General features: G+C 45.6%; 1 protein-coding gene across 3 annotated transcripts in view; it reads left to right on the top strand.

The window, feature by feature from the left end:
- LOC119184856 (ras-associated and pleckstrin homology domains-containing protein 1-like) overlaps positions 1–13,328 on the top strand; it is a 70,415-nt gene that overhangs the window by 46,188 nt on the left and 10,899 nt on the right. For all 3 annotated transcript variants that reach the window (XM_075891717.1, XM_075891727.1, XM_037434070.2), the window contains 3 exons: positions 2,960–3,097; positions 10,976–11,086; positions 12,460–12,561. In XM_075891717.1, coding sequence (XP_075747832.1) covers positions 2,960–3,097; positions 10,976–11,086; positions 12,460–12,561 — 351 coding nt within the window. The remainder of the gene's footprint in view (positions 1–2,959; positions 3,098–10,975; positions 11,087–12,459; positions 12,562–13,328) is intronic.

Genomic DNA, 13,328 nt, shown 5'->3' with positions numbered 1-13,328 from the left:
ACCCCTCAGCACACGAACGAAGTGCCGCAGACAGGAAACACATTAGCAGAAATGGCCGACACGCAATGCCGACGCACGTAGGGGGCGACCATTTTGGTAATGCCGATGGCAATAAAATGACCGTATTCATTTTTTTTCGTACACGATTCTAGTGCGCATGCGATTTATGGACCCACTTAACCGGAAAAAAGGTACGCGTTAGATTCGAGTAATTACGGTTATGACACAATAAAAGCAAAAACATAGTTTGACAACCATACTAAACAGTTGTAAGCAGTGCGGCTCGGACGACGTCAATCAAGATTTAAAAGTCTTTTTATGGCAGAGTGCCATCTGTCGAATGCAGGAGAAACCTCTTTGCTTATAGCGCCATGCAAGCACAGCGTCAAGAAAAGAGAGCAAAAACAAAGCGCATAGCCTCCGAGACTGTGGGCATGCAGCATAAAAACACGCCATGCATCCGCCATCTCGGAGGCCATGCAAAACGCAACGGCAACGATGGTGTGTTGTGCTCCTGCTCCCACAACATTTGTGCGCCACCATCCGACGCTGTGTTTTTGTTGTTAGTTGGACACCTGTTGTGCAGGTTGCGTTCGGCCGGTACAATATCCACATCGATGGTTCTAAGGGGAGATGTTACTCGAAGACGCTTCTTCTTTAATATTCACCCTAGAGCAATGAAACTTGAGCTGTTTATGGAACTTTTTATGCTAATTTCAAGTATATAATTAGTTTTCTTGCAAGTTGCACATTTTTAGCTCTGCAACATGACAAAGTGAAAACCTTAACCCTTTTGCCCACCCCTCTTTTCATCCCTAAAATTCTGTAATTTTTTACCATTCTTAGGACTATACCCCAATATATATCCGACGAATATATGCAAGATATGCCATAGTGAAGTTGTCACATTAAATCACATGCTCCGGGACTGCGCTTGAAATCCGCAAGGTGCTAAATCCGGAACCTTTCCGCCGCGGTTGGCCGCTGCCCTGTGCAGCCCTAGCCTCAGTGACCAACTCTGGGCTGTCGAGCAGGTCCGTGAAGCGGCGGTCAAGCAAGGTCTTGACGTCCCCACGCGGGAGACCTGAGGTCCTGTCGGCGAAAGCTCTGCCGGACTTCCAATAAAGTTCTTACCGACCAATAGTTCATAATGCTTCAATTAAAATGTAGAGTGCAAATAACGAACTAGGAAGCACATACAAAATATGTACTGCAGGTGAAAAATAATAGACGTAAAAAGTCCATATTTCACCTACTCTAGTAAAGGTATACATACAATTTTTTTATTATACAATAAAATATTAAAACTTAAACTAGATAATTGCATTTGTTATACTTTGCAAAAAAATTTGGGCAAAATTTCATGCAGATCTGAGCACTAGAAGTGCTCGAAAAAGGAGGCGCACATTGTAAAAAATGGCGAAATTTGTGTTTTGAGAAAAACGAGTTTTAAAGTTAAAATTGAGTTTTTAGTTATCAAAGATACTACTAAATCAGATGAAATTTGCGCACCAAAAACAACAATTTTTCTTGTAGTGGCCACTGCGACTAAAATACGCCAGCACCATGAGTTTGTCCCTCTCTGTGTTTTCGAGCCGACTCCGCACGGCCATTTTGCTCACAGACAGGGCCATGTAACGTTTGTTAAACTTCCGCTCCATCTGGCAGAGCCTTGTGCCAACTGCAAGCTAGGAAGAAGTTCGACAGGACTGCGAAATCCAAACTAAGTCCAGTGTCATGCCATTTTGCAGCCATGTTTGTGCCACATACTGTCGTACATAATGGCAATGTCGTAGCTGCTAAGTTCTCTCACTGCGAGCTCTTTCGACCTCCCAAGATTGGCGCTGACGTCATCCATTGCCGCATCACGAACTTTCCGGCTGACGGGTGTGAATGACTTTGATGCATTGGTTTTTGCAAGCCAACTGCCGCTAATCGGGCCAGCTGCTCGTAGCCTATTCCTACAGAGTGCACGACACAACGGCTTTCACTTGCGAGCAATGCCTTTTTTCATTCATGACGGAGATAATTACACGAGAAAAGCATTGTTCAGCTGCGCTGCTCGACAAGACATGGACCCCGCAAATAGGTTTCACAGCACATACAGGTGCGCAGCGGCCAATGGCGGTCCCCGATTCGTACCATGTGATAAGCCAGTCGCGGCGCTCGAAAAACGCGCAGAAGAGTGATTCCTTTTATTATTTCTTGCGCTGCATCAGCGAGAGAAACTGTTGTTATTTGAAGAGTGAGGCTCGACTTTTTGACTCGTGCGATCAACAATGGCTAGCGGCGGTGAATTATCGGCGGCAAGGTGCTCGAACACTGCACTCTTTCTTAACAGGCACTTTGTGCTCTTTAGATGAAATTTTAAAGCATTTCCAGTCAAGTCTCGACCTTTATTATTTTTTTCATAACCTCCATTTCCCCTTAAACTGACAGTTAGTCGAGCATGCGCTGGAGCACGGAAACCGACCAGCTGGACAACACTTCGGCGTCGATTCGCACGCGTTCGTTACTGGAGAAAACAAGAAGAGCTTCCGGTTACAAAAACGATGCGCTGCGTATTTTGCGGACCAAGACAAGCAATACCATCATGCTAAATTTTCTCTGTTATAATTCCTGTTTTTTCTCCCGCATAATGAATCTTTGTCCCAAATTGGCGTAAACTTTTCTGAAATAAAGATGGGTTAATGAACCCATCTTTACTTCAGAAAAGTTGATGCCAAGTTGTCGCGAGTAAGTATGGTATGTTTTTCAAGGTCATTTGTGTGATGAAAGTGTGTCAGCAGAGCCGTGGTGGACACCGGCAAAGAACACCTTCGTTTTAAAATATTGCCATATGAAAGTTGGTTATTTCTGAGTTTACCTGTACTCTCGATACTACCCAGCCCTGCTTGCTGGTGGCAAATGTAAATATAAATTCATTTTTTTATATACTATGGAATCAATCTTTGTGCAGGAATTCTTTGGCAGCTCACGAGTGCCCGAGGTGGAGGGACTCCTCTACCTTAAAAGTGACGGCAAGAAAGTCTGGAAGAAACACTTCTGCCTCCTGCGTGCATCGGGGCTGTACTATTGCCCCAAGGGCAAATCGAAGGTGATTGTTGCTTTCGACTAGCATGACTGATACGCCAGTGTTGATGCGAAGTTAGCTACTGGCAACAAAGATTTCAAGTTCGCTCTGTAGCTACACTGAACTCCTATTTTGATGATTTTATGAACGTTTTCCTTTTTTGTGTGTGTGTGTGTGTGTGTGTGTGTGTGTTCGCGCGTGCGTGCGTGCATGCATGAATCACAGATATAGTAGAAAGCAAGCCTAAGAACAACCCATTGTTTTAAACTTTTCTGGTGTGTTGGCAAATGTGTGCTGGGCTGGTGCACATTGAGGCCTTACCAGACAGAGCAGCATGCACGTACACAAGGGGGTAGCCAGCATGCTGCTGATGCCACTTTCCAATTGTGTCTCATGCTAACGAGATGTAATCTGTTTATCTGTACCATCACCTAATTTGACGAAAACTGTTCCACTTGGAAGTGTGACTGGGATTGTCATAGCTGTGCTTATCAACTTTTGTCTGTAGTTTCGAGAAAAAATTGTTTCGGCATATAATGTTCCAACTCGGTTCTTGCTTGGAATGTTCTGAAATCACTCTTACAAAATCTCATACTCAAGGCAGTGGTTTCAACAACTCGATCACATGAAACAGAACCTGGCCTTATAATCTTCATCAGGCTGTGACGTGTATAAACGGGATGTCATCTTTATTGCTAGTTAAGAACATTGCAAAATAAACATGGACAAGAAAGGAACAAGACTAGTGTTCACTGGTTTCATTGCGAAAACATGCCAGTATGCTTCAAAACGAAGTGCACAGGAGAGGGGAAATTATCTACACTGTCAATGGCGCAGGCGTCCAGTCCAGTTTACTTGTTAAGGGAAATGCGGCTTTGGGATAGCGAAAAATGGCAAAAAAATCGATTTTTTGAAACTGAAGTTTTCAGTTTCTGGAACCCTTTTTTATCTGGTTCCAAAATATCTAACTGAAAATCGTGCAGAAGGGCTTCGGAAAATTCGTTTCACCCACCTAGGTAGCAAAACTTTTTCAGGAAATGGCGAGAAAACGGCGATTTTCAAAAAATTATAGCTTAGCGATGCTTGGGCCGGGAGCCGGCTTCTTGGGCTCATCGGAAAGAGCATTTCTCTGTGTTTAATTTTCCCGCCTCAGCTGCCTCCTCCCTTTATCAACAAGCGAGCAAAAAGCAAATCTTTGAAGGTCGTTTTGAGGCCCTAGATTGGCTGTGGCCACCATGTTGCCTCAGCTCGCCTCGCCATTGGCTCGATGCTCGCTCCGGGAAATCGTCGACTGCTGCTTGTGCGTCGCGAGGACATGGCTCTCAAAAATCGCCACTTCGTCACGTGTTCCCGGCTTGATAATCCTTTTAGATATAATTACACTCTCGTTACGAGCAGTAAGCGGATGCCCGATCATGTTACTACGAGTGGGCGCGTGGTCTACGAGTGCGGCGCGTCATCGGAGTCGGCTTTAGCTCTAACTCTGCCGACAGGGAGACTGCGGGCAGGAACGACGCCCAAGCGCACTCTTGGCGACGTGCTTCTTCGCAAGGAATGTACCACATCACTCGCTAGCTCCTCTGAATCTCGTACGGGTATTTTACGCATCGGCAGCGGACAACACAGTCAAGCTCGTCACCCCCCCCCCCCCCCCCCTCACTGCCAAGGATCACTCGGAACAGCGGCTAGCAGTTTCGCGCGTCGTCATTCGAAAATGCGATGCCAAGTGCAGTGCGCGCCGATTTTTTTGTCATCAAAATTACACATTTCGCGCATCGTCATTGAACGCTGCCGGCAAGTGCATTACTGTCCTTGCGTCCGCGCACCCCACGGTCATATGGAGTGCTGTCAATAAGTTTTTGTGATGCAATTCAGATGTGCTTGGAGCCGTGCTTGATATCGCCACGAACGTCTATGAAAGTTCCGAGGTTAATGAATTGCTGCAGATTAGAGTTTCCGCGACTGGCTTTATGATGATGCGTTTCACGGCTAGAGCGGCAAAAGAGCATGTATGAATCAGGGGCATGAATTTTTATATGCCCGTTTCGTGTCATTAATTATACTGCTAGAAATTCCTGTGCCACCAGTCTTCTGCCCATAACTTTGTTATTTGGAAAGAAGGCTTAGGCCGTCATGATGTTATCCTTTTTTTTCTTATGCAATAAACCTCTCTCCAAATAAAGAAAAGTTCAGTGAATATTTGTAATCAAGTACTTAATTATGCTAACTACAACTTCAGCACAAAAAAATATGTGTAATAGTTTCAGTATATGGTTTTATTCAATTACAATCTTTTCTGTCATACCTATCACACCACTCCTTCATACAAAGAACTTTGTTTGAAATCTATACTTGTTCTTTGTAAATCATGAAAAGGAGTAAATCATGAAAAGAAGTCAAATATCACAAGACAAACCTGAGATCACAATTTTTAGGTGCCTTAGAGACGTAAAGAAAAGTTGAAACTTTAAACGCAGCTTTCTCGATACTGTTTTTTTGACATTATGCTCAGCCCTTCCACATGGTTCAATGAAGAAATAATTTGTTTCTCGTAAAGTATTTGTGGTATTGCTTCAAAATTTTTGTGGAAGCACTGCGAGGTCATTCTTAGTGTGTTTGCCAATTTTCATCAATATCCAACGAGAAACAAAAAAGTTCATTGGAAAAAGCCTGTCTAAAACTTCGACAGGCTTTTCCTCACAAGTATGTTTTGTACATTGTGCATTGCTCGTGGAAAGAGTAGCACGGGAATAACTGAACCGATTTTGATTCAGTTTTTTTTTTCCTGAATCTCTGAACACTGCTTGTGGTACAGCAATCTTCAATTTCTGTTTTATGGCCCTGTTATTTTTCTAGACGATGATTTGTCCGTGCCACTGTTTCTGACAATGTGTGTCGGCAGCCATGGTGATCTCTAAAAAAAAAAAAGAGAACTTATTAAAACATTCTGAGAGTGCCATACCCTGTAGCTTTCTTTCGAGTAAAGATCAACACTATTCGCAGCTTCCTGGCATGTTTTGTTGCAGCACTAGGCTTTCCACGAGCAGACCATGTAATTGGACCATGTAGCATTATGTAACTTGACAACTACTGAAGCTATCAGAATGAAACTGCATATTTCCCTATTCGAGACACTTATGAGTACGCATGCCAAATGTCATTGCTGTTGGTCAACAAATAAAACAGTTTTTTTTTTCAATGTCACCTCCCTCCTTAAGTAAGATCAGTTACACAGTTAGCAACACCCCTTGTCAGCTAGATTTATGGAAGGCATGCTAACACATGCAGAAGCTTTACATTTCATTGTGAATGCTTCAAACACTTCCCGTGCAGTCTTATCCTAGTAATCTTCACCGAATGGGGGTCTCTTGAAAGTTAGTAGGCAGCCATTGGGCATAATAGCAGACTTAATGTCGTGGGGAGGTTTCATTATTTGGGTTGTAAAGAAATATCATGTTGTTGGTGACTCCGGCTTGCAAAAAAAACAAAAAAGTGTTCCACACTCACCATCATGGCTATGCGAAGAACTTCGTATCACTCAGGTTTACATGCACAGAAATGCCCATCAAAGTTGGTAGCAGAGCAGCCGAAGGTTGTAGGTTCGATCCATACTCGTGAAGAAGTTGCTTTCATGTCCTTTGTGATCCATTTTCGTTTATGTCCCAATTACTGCTCCAAACTTAATGGCTACAAATAATGTTGCCTATACTTGGCTACTAGTACTAGTAAGTTTGACATACTAGTTATGCATGTTTTTTGGCGATACTTCGTAATCTTGCGTGATTTGTATCATTGAGCCTATACTGCATATTTATTCATTCCCAACTTACCTGTGGCTCGAAGACTGAATGAGAGAGAAAATATTTGCTGTTAGTGCTATGTTGTTGCTATTCGAAGAGAAATGATTTACCGTATTTATTCGAATCTAGGCCGATAGTTATTTTTCAAATTTTACTGTATCAAACTTCAGAGTTGGTTTAGATTCGAGGACTTTAAATATATCACCTATAATGTAAATGCAAGGTCACAAACGGTATCAGCGTCGGTACAGAAGCAGCAAGAGCTAGCCGGATGTACGGGCAGCGTCGCAGCAGCAACCAGGCAGTCCTAGCTCGTGCCTCGCGCCAACGTGTCGATGTCGCTGCAGTACTGGGCATTCCTCTTCACTACACTTCGTCCCCCGTCGGAAAAGGAGCCATCCTGGCGACTTACGGTGAACAGAGTACGAGCGGATCGTAATAAGGTTTCAGCCGCTGTACGTGCACAGTTTCATGTCCCCGAAAGCGCTGGTATGTGGATGGCGTAACGGGTTCGACGATGTAGTTAACTGGTGAAGTCGTCGAGACAATGCGGTAGGGTCCCTGGTATTTTGAAAAAAACTTCGAGGAAAGGCCTGTAGGCACAGCGGGAACCCAAAGCCACACAAGAGTGTCCGGAACAAAGTTAGGGTACGGGTGGTTATCGTCACGCCGAGATTTTTGTCTCCATTGGTCGATGGTTGTGAACGACTGGGCGAGCTTACGGCGTTTCTCGGCGCGGCGGGCAGCTTCAGAGATGGGCGTAGACTCGGAGAATCGGGGTGGTAGGGCAGAATGGTATCTAGTGTGGTGGAAGGGTCTCGGCCATATAACAGGAAAAATGGTGAATAGCCCGTAGTCGCCTGTGGAGCAGTATTGTAGGCATATGTCACAAAAGGCAGAATGAGGTCCCAGTCGGAGTGGTCTGAGGCAACATACTTTGATATCATATCCGCTAGGGTACGGTTGAATCTTTCCGTCAATCCATTCATCTGCAGATGGTAGGCGGTGGTAGTCCGGTGAATGATACGGCATTCGGCAAGGAGTGCGTTGACGACTTCAGAGAGGAATACACTTCCTCTGTCGCTGAGAAGTTCACGCGGTGCGCCGTGACGGAGAATGAAGTGCCGCAGGAGAAAAGAATATACGTCGCGTGCCGTGGCAGCAGGCAAAGCGGCTGTTTCTGCGTATCGCGTCAAATAGTCGACAGCGACAACAATCCAACGTTTTCCGGAAGCCGTGAATGGAAAAGGCCTGTACAGATCGATCCCAATGCGGTCAAAAGGCCTGGCTGGGCAAGGGATTGGCTGGATCGGACCAAAGGTATGATGAGGCAGAGCTTTCCGTCGTTGGCACTGCGGGCATGACTGAATGTACTTGCGCAAAAAAGGTGTACATGCCTCGCCAATAAAACCGGGAAGAAAGCCGAGCGTATGTTTTGAAGATGCCCGCATGTGCGCACTGAGGGTCAGCATGGAAAGCTGACCCAAAATGAGGTCATGGGAGTAGGAATCCAACACTAGCAATTCAACGACATAAATGAGGCCATCAATCGCGATGCGAGCAGTACAGGCAGTGGCCGGTGTGACGTGATCTGCGCTGGCTGTACGAAGTGATATACTTGCTAGTGGCGTCATAACTTTTTTGAGCAAGCGGCAGAGTCTAGCACTTATCACTGAAACTGCAGCACCAGTGTCGACAAGAGCGAGCGAGTGCAGCGACGCCGTCCACATGTACGTCCAGAACATTCGTTGGTGAAGTGAGAGGCCTTGGTCTTTTCGCTGGCGACGCAGTTCCTGCCTCTGGAACTGCGGCAATTAGTTTTCCCACTCCGGCGATGAAGGACGACGACGCATCGGCAATAGCGAGCGGCGTCGAGGTGATGGCGAGCGGCGTTTAACAGGAGGGCGGTGGCCGGCGTACGATGACGTCTGGTCGGGGGGCTGAGAGCCTGTGAACGAAGGGCGCGGTGGCACATAAAGGGCAGGTTCGAAGGTCTGGTCGTAGCTCTGGCGGTAGACAGGGACGCGCCGACGGCAGTATCGCGCTATGTGGCCAGGTAGTGCACAGACAAAGCATATTGGGCGATTGTCGAGTGTACGCCATTGTTTACTACTCTGGACGTACCTTGGCTGAGCGAACCGAGGAGTGGGTCGCAGCGGCAGGGCTGAGGGAAGTGTCGTAAAAGCCTGAAGAGGTGGTTGAGCCGCCACTTCTGCATAGCTTAGAGGTGCATTTACCTCGACACAGGCATTAGGGCTCGGCAATGGTGAAGTGTCACGGGCAGATGGCAGAGCCGCGCAAACTTGCTCCTGGATGACCTGGCGAATGTTTGCTGGCAGAGGTGACGGTGGTTGGCCGGCTGTTGATAGCAGCGATAGCTGACGAGCAACCTCAGCACGAACAAACTCCTTGATCTGCGATAGCAGCGACTGAAGGTCAGATGTGGTGGTCAGGCTTGAGAGGGTGTCATCCGGGACGTCAGGGCGTCGCGTGAGAAGACGCTGTCGTCGCAGCTCGTCGAAACTTTGACACAACTCGATGACCTCAGAGACAGTGACAGGGTTCTTGGAGAGCAGCATTTGAAAGGCGTCGTCGGAAATGCCTTTCATGATATGTCGCACCTTGTCAGTTTCTGCCATCGACGGGTTGACACGCCGGCAGAGGTCGAGGATGTCCTCTATGTAGCTGGTGAATGTCTCACCGGTTTGTTGGGACCGGCCTCGTAGGCGTTGTTCTGCGAGAAGTTTGCGCACACCAGGGCGTCCAAAAACATCTGCGATGCAGGTTTTGAAGATGGTCCAAGTGGGGATATCCGCCTCATGGTTTCTGTACCACAGCTCGGCTACATCTGTTAAATAAAACATCACGGTACCAAGCTTTGTGGGATCGTCCCATTTGTTAGTAGCGCTGGCTCGTTCATAAGATTCCAGCCAATCCTCAACGTCTTTCTCGTCGGTGCCGCTGAAGGTGTCGGGTTCTCACAAGAGCTGGGCACTGAAACAGCTCCTACGTGGCGAAGCCGGTGGGGGTGTGAAGACAGCGTCGTCAGGCATCACGGACGGCAGCTTTCGGCTACGCAGTTCCAGGACTGGGGAAGACCGCAGCACTCTCCACCAAAATATAATGTAAATGCAAGGTCACAAGCGGTATCAGCGTCGGTACAGAAGCAGCAAGAGCTAGCTGGATGTACGGGCAGCGTCGCAGCAGCAACGAGGCAGTCCTAGCTCGTGCCTCGCACCAACGTGTCGATGGTGCTGCAGTAGTGGGCATTCCTCTTCACTACACACCATTTTTCATAGAAAAAAGTGGTGCACAACTAGCGCCACCTAGACTGTATTGTAGCCACTAGTAGCCGAGCCAACACCTAGCTTAAGTACATGAGTAAGGCATCTGTTAGGCCGCCATTTTGATCTTTGTCGAGAGTGTTAAGGGGAGCCGTTTGTCATTTCGAGTCGCGTTTTGAGTGCTTTGTGTGTGGTGTAGCTCAATGGTGCCAAACAGACGGTGTCATTATAGTACCGCTTATAAACGGAAAGTTCTCCTAGCCGTGGTGTTGTTGTTCAAGGATTGTGTACAGTGCAAGGATTGCGCACAGTGTGAAGACAGCAACAAAGAAGTCAGCAACGAGGGAAGCAGTGACGACGACTTGGAATGAGCACGGCATCAGCAAACGCGGTGACGAAGAAAACACACTATAGGACTAACAGTTGTATGTTTCTGGAGTTATTTGCGTAACGAATGAACTGCCTTGTTTCATTTTCATGGTAAATAAATGTTCTCTCTTTGTGAATGCTGTCTTCGCTGTTTAGTTTGGCCTACATCTGAGTTGAGCTTTTTTTCTTTTTTCCAGGCATTGGCCTTTTTGGGGTCGCTTTAGAATCGGGTTGGGCCTAGATTCAAGTAAATAAAGTATTGTTCCGTAATAAAGACTGTGTTCATAATATTGCTGATGTAGTTGGCTACAAGCACAGTGCTAAAATTAGATGATATGGTGACCATTACTTTGTCCTCTGACCCCTTTGAAATCTGATGGCTGCTGTCACTGGGATACATGCACTGTGGTCTTAATGTAAGCGTTGCACTGCATTCAACTTCTTTACAGTTGCCCAAAGATTTGGTTTGCCTTACAACTTTCGAGATGAACAACATATATGTGGGCTTCGGATGGAAAAAAAAGTACAAGGCACCTACAGATTATGGCTTTGCAATCAAGGTAAGTTGAATACTAGAGTGTAGCTCAGCTATTGCTTGATGAGATCTTTGAGCGTGACCCTCAGTATAGTTGTTTTCATTAGGAGTGTGTGAATGTTTGAAATTGTGAATATTTTTCAAATAGTGTTTGTTACTCGATTCGATTTGCACTAAAATTTTATTATTCGAAACTTTTCAAACTTACCAAAGAAAAATACAGTCAGCGTCTGATTAGAAGTGACCCCATCAGATTTTCAGTATGCTTCACCTCATCATACTTGTATTGCGGCAAAGTTGTCTTTCAAACTCCGCTGCCATTGCAAATGAATTGACTCTATAAAATGCTGCTTCCAACATGGAGATGATAGATGTGGCAGTGTTGATGGTATTGTATTTGCGTGACATGAGATAGTACTGGTAGAAGTTTAGCTTTCTTGCTAATCTAGAGGAACGCAGAATGGCTAGCATTGGGGCGTTGCAAATGAGTTCTGCGGAATCCCACAAGGTCGCGGAAGGGTTAAAAAAGAAAAAAAATAGACAACCACTCATTTGTAGCACAAAACTACAAGGAAATCCATACGGATATCTTGGGAAGAAAAGATTTTTAGTTGTCGAGTTCGGGGTTCGAACCCGGGACCTTGACGGCCTTCCCAGTGTGGTCACTCTACCAATTGAGCTAACCAAGAAGCTAGAAATTGGCAGCAGGAGAGTGAATTCATCAACAACTTGAAGCACACAAACACTAGCATCGCAAGTGAGTTCTGCGGAATCCCGCTAGATGGCGGAAGAGTTAAGAAAGAAGAAATAGACAAACACCTATTTGTAGCACGAAGCCACAAGGAAATTCTTCTTGCAATTTGGCCAAAGGGTGTTGTAGCTTTCCTACTGCTACTGGTGTGTTCACTTGAAATGTAGCTAAGGTAATCAGTAAAGTAACAGCAGTTAGTTAAGCCTAACTGCGAAGGCAGGTCTGCTGCTGACCAGTGTGATACTGTGTGGCAAACCCTCACAGTGCGTTTTCTTCTTCTTAATAATGACTGGCACACATGGCTCATGGGTGACTCGCAATGAAAGTCATAAATGCAGCATTTGTGTGCATGGACAATGAGTCAATAAATACAGCGAGCATATCGGCTGGACAACGTTCAGCTTCGAAGTGGTGGGCAGGAAGTTGTAAGCTGAATTGGCACAAACTGCCTGGGTCAAGATCTTGTGTGACATGCGCATTCCGGTGGAATAACTCTCACCTGATTAGTAAAATGTCTAAAATTCTTTAGCTCCAGTCACTGTTCACTTTGAAATAAGCAACTTGCTAGCAGATAATTTCTCTAATTCTTGCTCCCAGCACCTGTGGAGAATCAGATGTTTCATGACCCTTTGTGTTTACTCTTGCAGCACCCCCAAATTCAAACAAAATCGTCCAAGTACATCAAGTACCTTTGTGCCGAGGACAAGCTGACCTTGCAGCGCTGGGTGACAGGATGCAGAATCGCCAAGGTAGAAAGTGAATGAATCTCTTCTGTTTTCGTCCACAGACTGGAGATGAAGGGCAGTTTCATGGTACATAAGAAAATATGAGCTGCTCCAGAAGTAGGAGGACACGGCTTTTGGTCTGCTAGGCCTGCTGCATGTACGCACTTCAGGCACCCCTGAAGCACTGCAGCACTCCTTTAAAATCATTTTTCATAGTTTCAGCTCTGTTTATTCCCATCTCTCTAATGATTTTGAGTTAGCGAGGTTCTATTGTATTGGTAAGGTTTGACGTCTCAAATTAAATGGAAATGGAATTACTCGGGCGTCGGCACAGAGTCGACTCACAAGGGCACTGTATGCCGAACTCTGTGTGTAGTGTGGGCATGTGCATTGAAGCATTTTCAATGTTTGAACAAATATTACAGCATTCAAATCTACATCAAGACTAATGAACCTACATTGGCTGCTTCCATAAAATGACTACATGTAAAGGTGAAAGGCCAGAAAAACGCACTGCCCTGTGCACTTCAAGCTTTTCAGTAAAGCCAGTATCTTTACAACAAGATTTAAGTAGAATAAATGTAAGACGAATCTCGCAACTGCATATATGTTGTCTCCGTTGTGGCAGTGATTAAGGCACATGTGAGTTGTGAGGACTTGCACAGTTGGAGAGCTGTAGGTATTCTAATCAGACAATTGTCTGAGCAAGTGACCTTTTATAAAAGCATTAGTAAGCTAAGCACTTATTTGATTTGCTCACTGTTTCAATGCAGAAACAACAAGAGTAGGTG

Source organism: Rhipicephalus microplus, chromosome 1, assembly GCF_043290135.1.
Source record: "Rhipicephalus microplus isolate Deutch F79 chromosome 1, USDA_Rmic, whole genome shotgun sequence".
Lineage (NCBI taxonomy): Eukaryota > Metazoa > Arthropoda > Arachnida > Ixodida > Ixodidae > Rhipicephalus > Rhipicephalus microplus.
Note: the sequence above shows the minus strand (reverse complement) of the source record. Positions and strands in the feature narration are given on the sequence as shown.